This window comes from Glandiceps talaboti, chromosome 8, assembly GCF_964340395.1.
Source record: "Glandiceps talaboti chromosome 8, keGlaTala1.1, whole genome shotgun sequence".
Classification (NCBI taxonomy): domain Eukaryota; kingdom Metazoa; phylum Hemichordata; class Enteropneusta; family Spengelidae; genus Glandiceps; species Glandiceps talaboti.
In genome coordinates, this window is record NC_135556.1 from 26,626,562 (window position 1) to 26,641,185 (window position 14,624).

Sequence of the window (14,624 nt, forward strand, 5' to 3'; positions counted from 1 at the left end):
AAACATTATTAATGAAATGTCCTTCACTTGATCGATCTATCTACTTTTGTACATGACTAGAATTTGACTTACCAAAAATATCCATCAGCTTGGTAGATTTAAATGACAGGTTATAATACACAAATAGTTCAAAGATTTGCTGGCATTGAGTTTTCATCTGTCTTTATGGTCGATGATCATCATCAGATTAACTAATTCCACAGTTAGTTAGAATTTAACTACTTCTAGTGGCAGCTACTTCAATCAACAATTTATGTTTTTTTTCAAATTTGACAACTGATAGGCATGAAATGACTCAAAACAGAAACTATATTTTGAGAACAATCGGACCATGGGTAAACTATTCAGTGAGTGGGCATCTATTTAAATTTCACTTTCATGGTGGAAAATTCTGAGTCTTTATTGCTATCCTTATTGTCAGGTTTTAGATCGGAACTTTTATTTCAGAAAATCGGTTATTTAGCAAAAATGGTTTTGAACTATGTGATCCTACATGTATGTAATTCTTTAAAAGCTCTGCTGATAAGACAACCACTAATATCTGGATCGTCGCAAACCATGGCCTCTTTTACGGCACCGTCGAAACGTGCTGTAACAACTGCGTTATTTCGAAATGTAGTGGAAGAAATACAGCTGCGGTTTGTGAGAATGTAATATCTGAGACTGAATCCTTGACTTTTTGCAATATGGCTGACAGACATGTTAGCTAATATTTTACACATCGTTATTTGTGTAAATAGAGAACTTTAAACTAGGTCACAATCTATCATTTATGATTTATGTAAATTACACTTATTGAGTTTTAATTGATATGAAACTGAAAGAGATCTGAGATATGATATCAAGAAACTATTCAATAAAATAAATCTGATGATATGCAAATAAGTTTTCTGACTCAGAATTACAATGTTTAGGGAAGTCCTGAGAAACAGAACTAACACTAAATGTAAAACTGGCATACCATTGGTGGCTAATTTTCCTACAATCCAAGTCACATACTGTATTCAAACTTCTTTAATGACTTGGTTATATTCAAAGTCTAGCATAATAAGATTTGTCAATGGAACCACACACACGTTTACAGTGTAATGCAGACTATTTCAAAGTCTGGCATTGTAAGATTTGTCAATGGAACCACACACACGTTTACAGTGTAATGTAGACCATTTCAAAGTCTGGCATTGTAAGATTTGTCAATGGAACCACACACACGTTTACAGTGTAATGTAGACCATTTCAAAGTCTGGCATTGTAAGATTTGCCAATGGAACCACACACACGTTTACAGTGTAATGCAGACTATTTCAGAGTCTGGCATCATAAGATTTGTCAATGGAACCACACACACATTTACAGTGTAATGCAGACTATTTCAGAGTCTGGCATCATAAGATTTGTCAATGGAACCACACACACGTTTACAGTGTAATGCAGACTATTTCAGAGTCAGGCATCATAAGATTTGTCAATGGAACCACACACACGTTTACAGTGTAATGCAGACTATTTCAAAGTCTGGCATTATAAGATTTGTCAATGGAACCACACACACGTTTACAGTGTAATGCAGACTATTTCAGAGTCTGGCATCATAAGATTTGTCAATGGAACCACACACACGTTTACAGTGTAATGCAGACTATTTCAGAGTCTGGCATTGTAAGATTTGTCAATGGAACCACACACACATTTACAGTGTAATGTAGACCATTTCAAAGTCTGGTATTATAAGATGTGTCAATGGAACCACACACACGTTTACAGTGTAATGTAGACCATTTCAAAGTCTGGTATTATAAGATTTGTCAATGGAACCACACACACGTTTACAGTGTAATGCAGACTATATCAAAGTCTGGCATTGTAAGATTTGTCAATGGAACCACACACACGTTTACAGTGTAATGCAGACTATTTCAGAGTCTGGCATCGTAAGATTTGTCAATGGAACCACACACACGTTTACAGTGTAATGGAGACTATTTCAAAGTCTGGCATTATAAGATTTGTCAATGGAACCACACACACGTTTACAGTGTAATGCAGACTATTTCAGAGTCTGGCATCATAAGATTTGTCAATGGAACCACACACACGTTTACAGTGTAATGCAGACTATTTCAAAGTCTGGCATTGTAAGATTTGTCAATGGAACCACACACATGTTTACAGTGTAATGCAGACTATTTCAGAGTCTGGCATCATAAGATTTGTCAATGGAACCACACACACGTTTACAGTGTAATGCAGACTATTTCAAAGTCTGGCATTGTAAGATTTGTCAATGGAACCACACACACGTTTACAGTGTAATGCAGACTATATCAAAGTCTGGCATTGTAAGATTTGTCAATGGAACCACACACACGCTTACAGTGTAATGTAGACCATTTCAAAGTCTGGTATTATAAGATTTGTCAATGGAACCACACACACGTTTACAGTGTAATGCAGACTATATCAAAGTCTGGCATTGTAAGATTTGTCAATGGAACCACACACACGCTTACAGTGTAATGCAGACTATTTCAGAGTCTGGCATCGTAAGATTTGTCAATGGAACCACACACGTTTACAGTGTAATGCAGACCATTTCAAAGTCTGGCATTGTAAGATTTGTCAATGGAACCACACACACGTTTACAGTGTAATGTAGACCATTTCAGAGTCTGGCATTGTAAGAATTGTCAATGGAACCACACACACGTTTACAGTGTAATGTAGACCATTTCAGAGTCTGGCATTGTAAGAATTGTCAATGGAACCACACATACGTTTACAGTGTAATGCAGACTATTTCAGAGTCTGGCATCGTAAGATTTGTCAATGGAACCACACATACGTTTACAGTGTAATGCAGACTATTTCAGAGTCTGGCATTGTAAGATTTGTCAATGGAACCACACACACGTTTACAGTGTAATGCAGACATATCAAAAGATGACAAAAAAATACATTCTTGGAAATAGAATGAGATTGATTGTACACTTTCTCTGACTAACTTCATCAAGATTGTCTGTTTTGTTCTTTGATGTGGTCTATATTACAGTAAAATGTTCATTAAGTTTCCTGTCACAGACTGAAATGAAGCCAATGACTGGAAAGCATTGGCAATTATGATTCCTTTGTAATCATTAATGATAAAGGTATAAATTCTTTTCCTTTGTTCTTTTAACCAATCAGAATGAACTTAACTAAAAGCTTTGAGTGATACTTCTGTCTGTTAAACTTGTTATGGCACACACATATTGTGCTAAATACTCTCTAAAAGTAAAAAGGTTATTTTTTTTCTTTCTTTTTCTTATTTGTTGGGGGTTATAGGACTTATATTACTAAATCAGATATCTCATAAAAATTTAGGGATGCCACAATGTCTTTTCATGAAAATCAAGAATTTCTAAAGCTAGGGGAATCAGGTGGTAATAGTTGTGGCAAATTGTTATGAAAAACTACTTTTCTACAAAAAAAATGTCATTTATCGTCCGATTCAAAAGCATTTTTTGGAACAATAAAACAAAATAAAAGATCAAACATTATTTACATTTAAAAAAAAAATTTGCATTTAAAATAAACACAAATTGAGGATTAACCATATCTGATTTAAAATATCTAAATCCCTATAGAAAAAAAAAGTTAGTTGGCATTTTTGACAAATACATGCTGGCACTTGCACTGCTGCTAATTTACATATTTATTGTGAAATGCTCCAAAGGACTATCCTGAAGCTATAATATGACATAAGGTTACATCACTTGGTAAACTCCAAAGGGGATTAAAAAACTTTGGGAGAAAGGATTGTCAGTTTCTGAGGCTTCAACATGCAGACAAAATGAGTAGAAAAGACTAGATGGACATGCAACATCACATCCTGCTGAAATGTGGTATGCTTTGAAGTCAACCAAATCATTGTTTTCATAGTTTCACTTCGAGACTGAAGAATGGAGGTTTGTGTTTTGACCTTGTACATGCTTCTGTTTTGTTTTGCTTTACATTCATCAATTTGTACCTTTGATTTTCATACAGGTATGAAATATTTCTTTTTTGTAGTGTTTGACACCCATTTTTTGTCTAAATTTATTTGAAGTGTGAGTCAGAAATCAGCCTTGATACAGTATCATACCGTTGGTAATGGCCGATCTGAAACACTTTTAGTCACACCCATGTTTTGATATGATGTTGACAAAACTCAAATCTACTATCAAGCTATATTCCACTAAACTTTCCATCGCTAATATTCAGTCGTTTCTGCTTTTAAGCAAATGTCTTTTCTGTCCAATTCTAGTGCAGTGCACAAGTTTTCTCTTGTGAAATGCTCAAAAACTATAAACAATCAAAGTTACTTGTGTGTCTGTGTGTAATTCATGCCAGACTTTTAGACTATATAAAGTGCAAGTGAACAAACCGTCAAAGAAAAAAAAGTATGTTTATAAATATGGAAATCAGTTTGAAATCAATTAAATTGTTTTTAAATACACAAAATGAATGTTTTCTCTTCAAAATTCCTAAAGTAATATTTGAATACATAGTTGTTTTTTTCTAGTTGTTAACTGCCTTTAGTACCATGACTTTAAACCGTAATGTAAATCACTAACGGCACAAAGACTTGCCTACATGCTATGGCAAACAATTGCCAAAACCTAGCAATACTCATTTGCATGGTACATCTAACCTCGAGGCTTGACACCTCAATGACTTCAAAAATGAGACCATTTAACACATTGTCTCAAAGAAATACAGTACAAAAACAATCAATATACACAATATTACACAGCTATGCTGTTGTTTAGAAATGTTATATATTCACTGTATTTCTGCATCGTGTTATATTTTGAGTTTTTGATAAAACGAACAAGACACTATAGACAACCACTCCTTGGGCCATGCAACATTCTTTTGCCCTCACCTTGGTCACTAACTATAGGTCAATTGATGTAACATAAACAGTACTATAAACATCTCTTTGTGTATGTCAATGTTGTACATAACATTGTGAACTCCCTCTATCTTAATACACACATCATTTGTCATGACATAAAGAATGACAAAATTAAATATCTTAATTAGTTCACTATAAGTTTGTTGTTTATTTTATTTTATTTTGTTTTGTTTGTTTGTTTGTTTGTTTTTTTTTTGGGGGGGGGGTGCCATTTTGATACATTTGAAAGTTGCAATGAAAATTGCTCCAGTTAAAACTTTTTCTTTCTTTCAAATTTTAGAAATATTGCGATTATCTAGTATTCCCCCATCTGCCTTTATCGTCCTTTTTCTGTCCTCAGAGTGATTCAAAATGGCCACTGTGTTCCATTGTAAAGATGACCTAATCACTTTACATCTAGTCTGGTCTTGGTTAGGTTATACTAATGATAGACAGATACAGATAATGTATGTAGAGAGATGTACAAATGTCTCATCACTTATAGTGACCAGATAACATTAATGATATAAAGGGATTAACACCAGAGTTTTTTATGGCTCACTAGGGATCCACAAAGATTCCACGGTAACCATGCGTCATTGACAAACATTGGACAAAATTATCAATAGTCTGTTATAATATATTATATCAGAACCCTTTTCAGGTTTTTTGTATCCCTTAATATGATTCAACAAATGTTGGCAGTTACCAGAAGGCCTGAAATATTACGCCTTTGAATAGATACAATGGATGAGTCCAAATCTGTGGAAACTGACCTCCATCTTTTTAGAAATTGATCTCCATATCTGATGTTAAATAATAATAATAACAATCTAATTTATATAGCAACTAAAATCTTCTGAGACAGTGATCAGAGCCGCTTAAAATACATAAAAAGTATAAAAAATATAAAAACTAAATGTTGAGTTAGGATTCAAATTTGGTGTGAAAAAAAACAGGTGTCTGGTAGAGCTATTAACAAAGTTGACCCTGAAAAGAATTATGTATCTACTTTTTACAGCTCCATTGATAAGGTGATGCTAATCTGAGAACCAGGGAATGAATCATGGGCCATTAAGTATATTTCCTAGAATACTACACAACAGCTTTTCAGTGGTTGAAAAAGTTAGTAATTTTTACTGTGTATGATTGAGTAAATACTCCAATAAGGTTTCCCTTGAATACTAATAAAATACATCAAAGTGTGATTTCTTGTGAAATTGTGATATATTTCATCTGTGATCAAAATGAAGACATGTAGACGAAGTACTGGTAGTCTTTGTTTAATGAGATGAGACTTTCACACAAAAATTGTAAAAGTTATGCATATATCCGTAGTAGATCTTATGGGACCCGGATGATATATGTATGTCTCATAGTGTACACTGTCTCATGGCATACACTGTCTCATGGCATACTACATGTATGTTCTGCATGATGTATTTGGTGGGAAGGGCTACCTGTATCTCAACTACACTGAAATTTTTAACCAAATCAAGTGTCTTTCCAAAATTATGATCTGTGTCATGTCCACTATTTATGTAAATGACTGTTTCTGTAGGACAAACCCATCATTGTCATAAACCACAGCCTTTTTTATGACACCATCCAAGACGCAGCGTGCTGCCAAGAGGCAGTTATTTAGTCATTCTGCCAAGAGGCAGTTATTTTAATTATTTCGCAGTGCCACAGAAGAAATAACAGCTTTGGTTTGTGAGAATGGACAAACCCAACCAATATAACTTTTTTACAACATGGCCACTACATAATGTAAATAAATACCTGTATTTGTTCACAAAATGGTGACTAATTAAAGTATCACACGCTATTGTGTGACTTCTTTGCAATGTCAAATTGTGTCCAAAACATTCCCCGCCTTTTTTTAACATCCCTAATTCTCTTAAAGGATTTGATTTGATGCGAGTATTTTGTCTACTCTCATAATGAAATAGACCTTTATAAGTTACACTGCATATCCCTTTAAATGTATTGACACACATATAGAAGTACTCCCCAGGTTCACATTACCAGTGGATGACTCATCCACTATAGCTGGCTCGATGCCATCACATGAAATATGGGGTAGGTGCAAGCGACACCCAAACAAAGGTGACCAGTGCCATCAATTGTTCTATATTGTTTAACAATCTGTTCTGTCTTTGATTAGCTAGGAGAGGACATAGTGAGTAAACAATGCAGATGTTGTCTTGTAAAATAGCCAACAGTTTCATCTTTTACTCTCTCATTTGCTTTGATCGGGAGGGGAGTAAAGGAATGGAATATCCCCTTTCTTGTGAGTATTATCCCTAGTATTGTTATCATGCAGAGGACTTGTTACACATCAATAAATCCATTGACTAAGGTGAGCCCTGTAATTTAGTCCCCGGCTGACTTAACAATAAACAGTCCCTGGCTAGTTAACAATAAACAGTCTAATGATGACCTTATATAAGAAATCCTTTTTGGAGATCTAATATTTATCATTCTTTACAATTCAAAGTTGTAAATGTGACTGAAAACTTTTTTTGTTTGGAAACACAGATTGACAGGTTCTAGTGTTTGAGACTGTTTCTATGTTGTCACTGGATTGAGGACAGCTATCACTACTCTGCTACTCAAGTCCAACCTTCAAATTCTCAGTACAAGAAATCGACGTGTTTCTTTTGAACTAAATGGTAACATAGGCAGGCACAAGGGTGGACATCAGCACCATGTTAACACTGTGTGATAAATGTATACTTACTACATCGTAAATAACTTTTATAACAAGTGAACAACTTGGACAGGTGGCCACTTCTTCACCACTTTGTAAATCTTCCTGTACACAAAACAGAAACAAAAATATTACTGCATTAACACTGTTGACAATGTTGAGAGGACAGAACAACACACTCATATACATCGATGAAAGTGTGTGAAACATACACTTGACAGTTGGACAGACACACTTATGAAAAAACCTACAATTAGACAGACAGACAGAGAAACAGACAGACAGACAGACAGACAGACAGACAGACAGACAGACAGAAAGACAGACAGACAGACAGACAGACAGACAGACAGACAGAGAAATAGAGAGAGAGAGAGACAGTATATTCTATATCTCTGGATCCAGTCTACATAAACAAAGTGGTCATTGTATTATTTTCAAAATTGAATCTATCTTCTATACTGTCGAAAAAAAAATCTTTTGCTGTTAAATACTGTTGCTAAATTTTGGTTCAGTAACCTGGAAGAGGATTTAACATTTCTGCACTATTTTTGGAATAACAGACAGGGTATCAAGGTCTTCTCAATACAAACAATGGCAGAATAAAGAAACTATTTTTGAAAGATTTAATAAATATTCTACTTTAAAAATAAAATATTTTTATTCAATTTTAAAAGAAAGTGGAACAACTGCCTGTATGACTATCCACTTCTTCTAATATTGATATCATATCACTAGTTTTATTCAAGACTTCATGTGTCATTGACCCAAATTTGTTTCTGCATTTTTATCAAAAAAGTTTTGTGCTGCTTTTTACATAATTAGAGATGTAAGACTTCTCTTGAACATGTTGCTATAACAACCATTTTTAGGTTGTGTGAGTTAACCTAGGGTGTTCTAGTGTTGATTTTATACATTCACAACCTGTAAATACTAGAATGTCCGCAACACACAACAACAACTATGCAAACCTCTGTTATGACGTTCTAAGATTATTTATACCAAGTAATTTGAACTTTCTCTATCTCACTCATCAATATTTAACAAAGGAAGGTTATCCAACTAAAATCTAGTATTTACAATCTTGCTTACCACTAGACAATCGATTTTGTTGTGGTTAGAAATGACACAAACATTTTTCTTTTGAGTCAATCACATTCAGGCACAAACAAGAGGAAAAATTCATGCGAGGTCAAAAATATCAAATATGCCAGATATTTGGCTCATGGCCACAAATTACCAAATTCTCATTAAAAGTTGCCCATACACGAGAGGAATCCTCACAAGGTAATTGTCACGAGTGAAATTTTGCTCAGCTGATTCCTCTAGTGTGCGCCTGGCTTTACATTCTGGCAGGCTCCAATTTTTGCAATTGTTATCTTCTTTTCCATATTCTGATAGCTGTGACTAACATTATTGCCACTATCTATTTACGTAAAACATGTGTTACAAATCACTTTTGAGACCCATACTATATCTAATGACACAATGTTTACTGGTCTGGGATACAGAACTAAAAATCACCTGAAATCCCTACTACTAGGCTAAATCAAAAACCATCAGATTGCGAATCTAATGCACAAATTGAGGATCTTTACTATTCATTTATTCTAATGATATCAATGAGTAGGTTGGAATTCATACTTTATCTCTCTGAGCCAAAGACCTGTGACTTTAGCAAGGGTCCACTATCATTTCCATTAATACCAACCATATGCAAAGACATGTAACATACTCTAATAAATTGAAAAGATTCAGAACACTTTGCAAAGTATGATTTATTAATAAAAATGTGCATTATACACAAATATTAAGAAATATCTAACACTAATTTTTACCATATTTTCATGAATTCGTTGACACAAACTACAAAATATAGGTCACCAAGTTGCTGCGTTTGTTTGAAAATAATGATATTTTAACAAATTTTCTAAATGCAGGCATACATTTTATGACTGGGAGTGGTTATCTACCATAGACCCATTTATAAATATACTGGTAATGCAATTTATATCTCAGCTAAGTCATCAAATTCATGGATGACTAACTTTTTAAAACGTGATGTTTGAGTTTGAAAAAAGACTGCAAAGTTTCACAAATATCCTGTAGCAAATATTTGTTTTCCTGATATTGTTCAGAAAGCATGAATATCTTACCTGTATAGTTGCAAATATGTAAACACAGGACGTTTAAAATGTAATTATTTTGCAATTAATATTTTTACTACTAATAATACTGTTTTGGTGAATGTAAACAAAGTATGACATTCTATAGCTCTGGATGTATTTGCTGTGGGGTTTCAACATGTCGTTTCCCCTCTGCTATCTCAAACAGTGAGAGTGCGAATAAATTTCAATCGCACGGATTTTGGGAATAAAAACCATTGATACCCATGCTAATGATATAAAAAGTACAGAAGTCAACTTTGGATCACTAAATTCAACCTACATCTTGTCTATTCTGTCATTTCTTGTCTTATGTTCGCTTGAGCTGCAAAATGTACAAAACGTATGACAGCTGCTTAAATGTGTACAAGGTTGTGCACATGAGCAATATTGAGTTAATCTGTTTGCATGACTTACTGTTGTCCGTTTTGCAGCTCAAGCATATGTAAGACAACATAGAACTAAAATACACACTGACAACACATTTGACACTTTTGTCCACACCTGTGTTAGGCTAGTCCTGACGACCGTATTCTGATTTTACACTAAGTTGTCTTCATACATTAGTAATACATTAGTAATGTATGAGGACAACTTAGTGTAAAATCGGAATAAGGTCGTCAGGAACTAGACTATTAAACACATGTGAGCAAGTCCACAGCTGTAAAGAAGTCCACAGGTGTGGACTAAATCTTCAGTTTTGTTTTCAATAATTATCAATAGTGTGTACAGTGTAGTGTTTCAAAAGTTTTAATTATATGCTGATATATAATTCGTATGTTATAAACCAATTATAAATTCCAGACGATTAGTAACCATAGCATTCATTCAATTATCGGTTGTTACTGTCATCTTACACATACATATGGTGTACTACTACTACTTCATGATGGGGTCAGGGTTCAACATGGAGTTACGCAACGTCGTCGCCATGATGGCACGGTCCTTTCAAATGGAATGACCACAGTGTGTGGAAAGAATCGACTTGGGCTATCTGACAACATTCCGATATATTTTATTACTAAAGTCCGGCTAAGCGCTTATGTAAACTCCTTTTATATAACGACTGATCAAGGCGAGGGAATGTCAGGCCTATTAACACATTAACACGTGAATATGCCCACTTCACTAGCACTTCAGTCTCCATTCCACTCCAGCAGTCGTAAACGTTACAGCAATGGCGACTCACTCACTTACCAGAGTTATTTCAAATCTATCGCCACATGGGCAGGGATAATAGTATGTCTCTGTTTCCTCATCGTACTCCATGTCTTCAATCTCAATTTCATCGTGATATACGGACATATTGGTCTAAGTCATTGACAAAGTCTCTTGAAATACACACTTTCCTCTTCACCTGTGGCGGAAGCATGGCAGGGAAATCCCGGAAATTGCGTCAGAGGGATTCTCCCCACCACTATGACCTGACCCGGATGTAGTTGCACTTCCATCTGTATCATCCTAGTTCAAAATCATAGACCCCACAGTTGGTGGACGGTCTATATTCAAAATAATCATGCGAAAAGTTGTGAAAGTTTCCAAAGCAACTTGTAATGTAGGAAAGTTAATTCAGTCGCAACATTGTTATAACCCGAATGATTGTGCGATTATAGAATTCGATGTTTTCGTAAAGCCCTGGGATAAGCCTTATCGTATAGCACTGGCAGTAACAGTTTCAAATTACGACGACTGCCATGGTTTCACATGATTCCAATGATTATTTCAAAATTTGGGAAAAAATAATTTAAACATTCATGTAATTGCAATGATGTAGTCCTGGTTGATTCAACATAAACTTATTTTTTCAGAGAAACTTCTGAACTACCTACCAAACCTTTGATTTGTTAAACTTTATCCTATGACCCTTTCTCGGCGTAAAAATACAGAAGTTAATCAGTAATTAATATTGGTGCGTTCATCATGTTTCTGACCTACACAAAATTATTATAAATTAGACTCCTTTGCCAGGGTCAAAACACCCGCTTTAAACAGTTGCTATGAGCAAAGTTGTGGTTGCTAAGGTTCTGGTTTTGGAATACATGCACCCGTCAATATACTGTAAGCTTACTATACATTTTCCATCTAGAAACCTCCGAGTCTTGGATTATCTTCACCAAATAAATATGTCTGTTGTTGTTGTTGTTGTTGTTGTTGTTGCTGCTGCTGCTGCTGCTGTTGCTGCTGCTGCTGTTGTTGTTGTTGTTGTTGTTGTTGTTGTTGTTGTTGTTGTTGTTGTCGTCGTCGTCGTCTTCGTAGTCGTCGTCGTCATCATCATCATCATCATCAGAATCCCGTGAAAATACAGTGTGCCATTATATTCAATAACAATGAACCCAAGAGATTCCTATTCACTACTTTTTTTGGTTCAATATTGTGTATGTGAATTCCTTACACTGAACTTGATCTACGAAAACCAGAAAACAATCCATCAAACATTGTCCGAGAATTGATTGAATTCGATGGAGCTGAAAGTTTACCTGAAAGGATTGTAAATGTCAATGTATTGTCCATTGATAGACAACACGATAACAACTGTTTGGTATGTGGTCAAGGGCTTTATCGTAGGCCTCACTGTCAATTTTATATTCCAAATCTATCAAAGAAGGGTTTGACTTTGCAGTGTCTTTTACTCTCTATCTGAGGATCCAAGGATGATCTCTCTCCAAAACTCTCTAAACATGATAGATCGTGATAAATATTCATTGCAGTCACTTTGATTGATAGTTTCCTGGTGTTGCTCAAGGACAAGACAAGACAAGATAACAGTGATAACCATGTGATAAAGATGTCGACCTTCGTCTTTATGAAGTGTCTTATTGTGTGTACAGGGTTTACTACCAGTCAAACTATTTTCTTCAATTCAGCTTGGATAATTTGCTATATACTGTATTGTGGGTGGGGTCTACTGGATGTTTGGCACGGAGTTATGCCTGGTTAACTCTGTGATACACACCGTAAACTAGCAATGAACAGACCAACCGTGGCAGGATTGACCCTGAAATCAAGAAAACAAACCCCAAATAAATATGAAACAGAGATTCAGGTATCAAGAAAAAAATTACTAAACATAAACACACACGCCTGTTTGTAAATACACGTGACTATTTACGAGTTGCCGAAACATTTATAATTTTAACTTTTAACATTTTATTTAAATAAACAATATGTGATTTTACTATTATGTTCATAAATTCTTCAACATTCACCATTTGCCGGTGATGAAAGGTGATTTTAATTCCTGCAATCTCTTGTTACAGAAATTTGGTTTCTTGACCAGTTGGTATGACTAATATCAATGATCGATTCAGAAATTATATACAAAATTTTGATTGTAAATGTAAAACAAAACAAAATAGCGTATTTGTGAGTTCCACGGCCGCACGTAGTTTTCGAATATAAAATGGTGCATTTTTTGACGAGTTGCTATTAGACCTACCAACCCCGACGGGTGGAATGGTTGAACCCTAAATGTGGATGTCCTCGGAACGAGGAAGAAAAGTCGGTTTCATATAACAGACGACATTCTCCATCCATTGTGGATGGAGAAGTGATACATCGATAAACTTGTCAAGGACTTGCACTCCGTATTTGATGTATCTACTCAAGCGATTACCTCCAGATCAGCCAGGGATACACAATATTTTGACCACGGGGAATGTAAGTTCAAGCTATAGCCAAATATTTAACTTAGAAGTGTTACCGATGCCATGACTACGTTACTGTATTCAACTAGACCACGTGCACGACTGAGAAGTTTTCCCTGTCCATGACGATATTTGCCTTTGGCATTATCGTGTGTCTTGTAAGCTGTTGTTCGTTACAATATATGGTGCATGATATGCGGTGACAATCTTAGGGAGATGTTATTAATCACATTATAATTCATATTAAATGCCAAACAGTTTTATCAATTGGTGCGAAATCGGCACGCAATAATTTGTGATGTTTAATTTCCAATTGCTAAACTCTGGTTTTAGATGTGCCGTGTCCCCAAAGTTAATTTTAAAAATGAATTTGTGCAATTTTTCCTTTAAATTCATGATAGAGTTACTTGAGTTCTATAAGGTTATGTGCACTGCGAAATCCGCCCTGTGTGAAATATCAAACTTTCTACAAATTGTCTCAGATAACTTCATTATCTTAAAGTAAATAGTTATCTAAGAATTTGTATTGTTGGCTCATTTTCGTGATAATATTTCCATACTTGCAGATCTATCCAAATATTGACAAAGCCGTGACGTTTTTATTAAAAACAGCCAAAATTTCGTTGACAGAGCCTACACAAGTTGATAAAAAGTGTTTGAGTCCAAGTGAGCCTCTGTCATAGTGAAATATGCACACAGCGGGTTTTATTGATTCTATCGTGGGTAAACATTAATTCACACGTTTTAGTATACAGAAGGGGTCGGCATAATTCTTGGTCCATGCTGTTGTAAAGCACATGTCGAGACATTTTGATCCTCTGACGAAATATTATAAATATCTGTATACACTACGTCAATATGTCCAGTGTTTGTACAGCGAAACGTGATGCAAGCAAGCCTGGCAGAGACGAGGTATTTTCAATTTTTACTGTTTTTTTTCACAATTTCGCAGCTCTCCAAACATCGTTTTGTCGTTAGGTTGGTGAGTTCTTATCTGTCAATCGGATATTTCGGTTAAAACGGTGGATGAGAATGTGTGTAGCTTTGTGGAGGTCAGGTGAATTTTGACGGACAGATATTGCACGTGATCAGATTTCACTGGAATTTTCATGTCTTTATCAGATATGTAAAAATATCGTCTGCTTTACTTTTCAATAATTGTAAACAGTGTGATGCATAAAAAATAT

The 14,624-nt window shown here is 35.1% G+C and overlaps 1 protein-coding gene across 1 annotated transcript in view; it reads right to left on the reverse strand.

The window, feature by feature from the left end:
- LOC144439097 (diphthamide biosynthesis protein 3-like) overlaps window positions 1-11,168 on the reverse strand; it is a 19,955-nt gene extending 8,787 nt beyond the window's left edge. The window contains exons 1-2 of the mRNA XM_078128360.1: window positions 10,991-11,168; window positions 7,659-7,733 (exon numbers count right to left, since the gene is read on the reverse strand). Coding sequence (XP_077984486.1) covers window positions 7,659-7,733; window positions 10,991-11,098 — 183 coding nt within the window. The 5' untranslated portion in view covers window positions 11,099-11,168. The remainder of the gene's footprint in view (window positions 1-7,658; window positions 7,734-10,990) is intronic.
- Window positions 11,169-14,624: the final 3,456 nt, after the last annotated feature.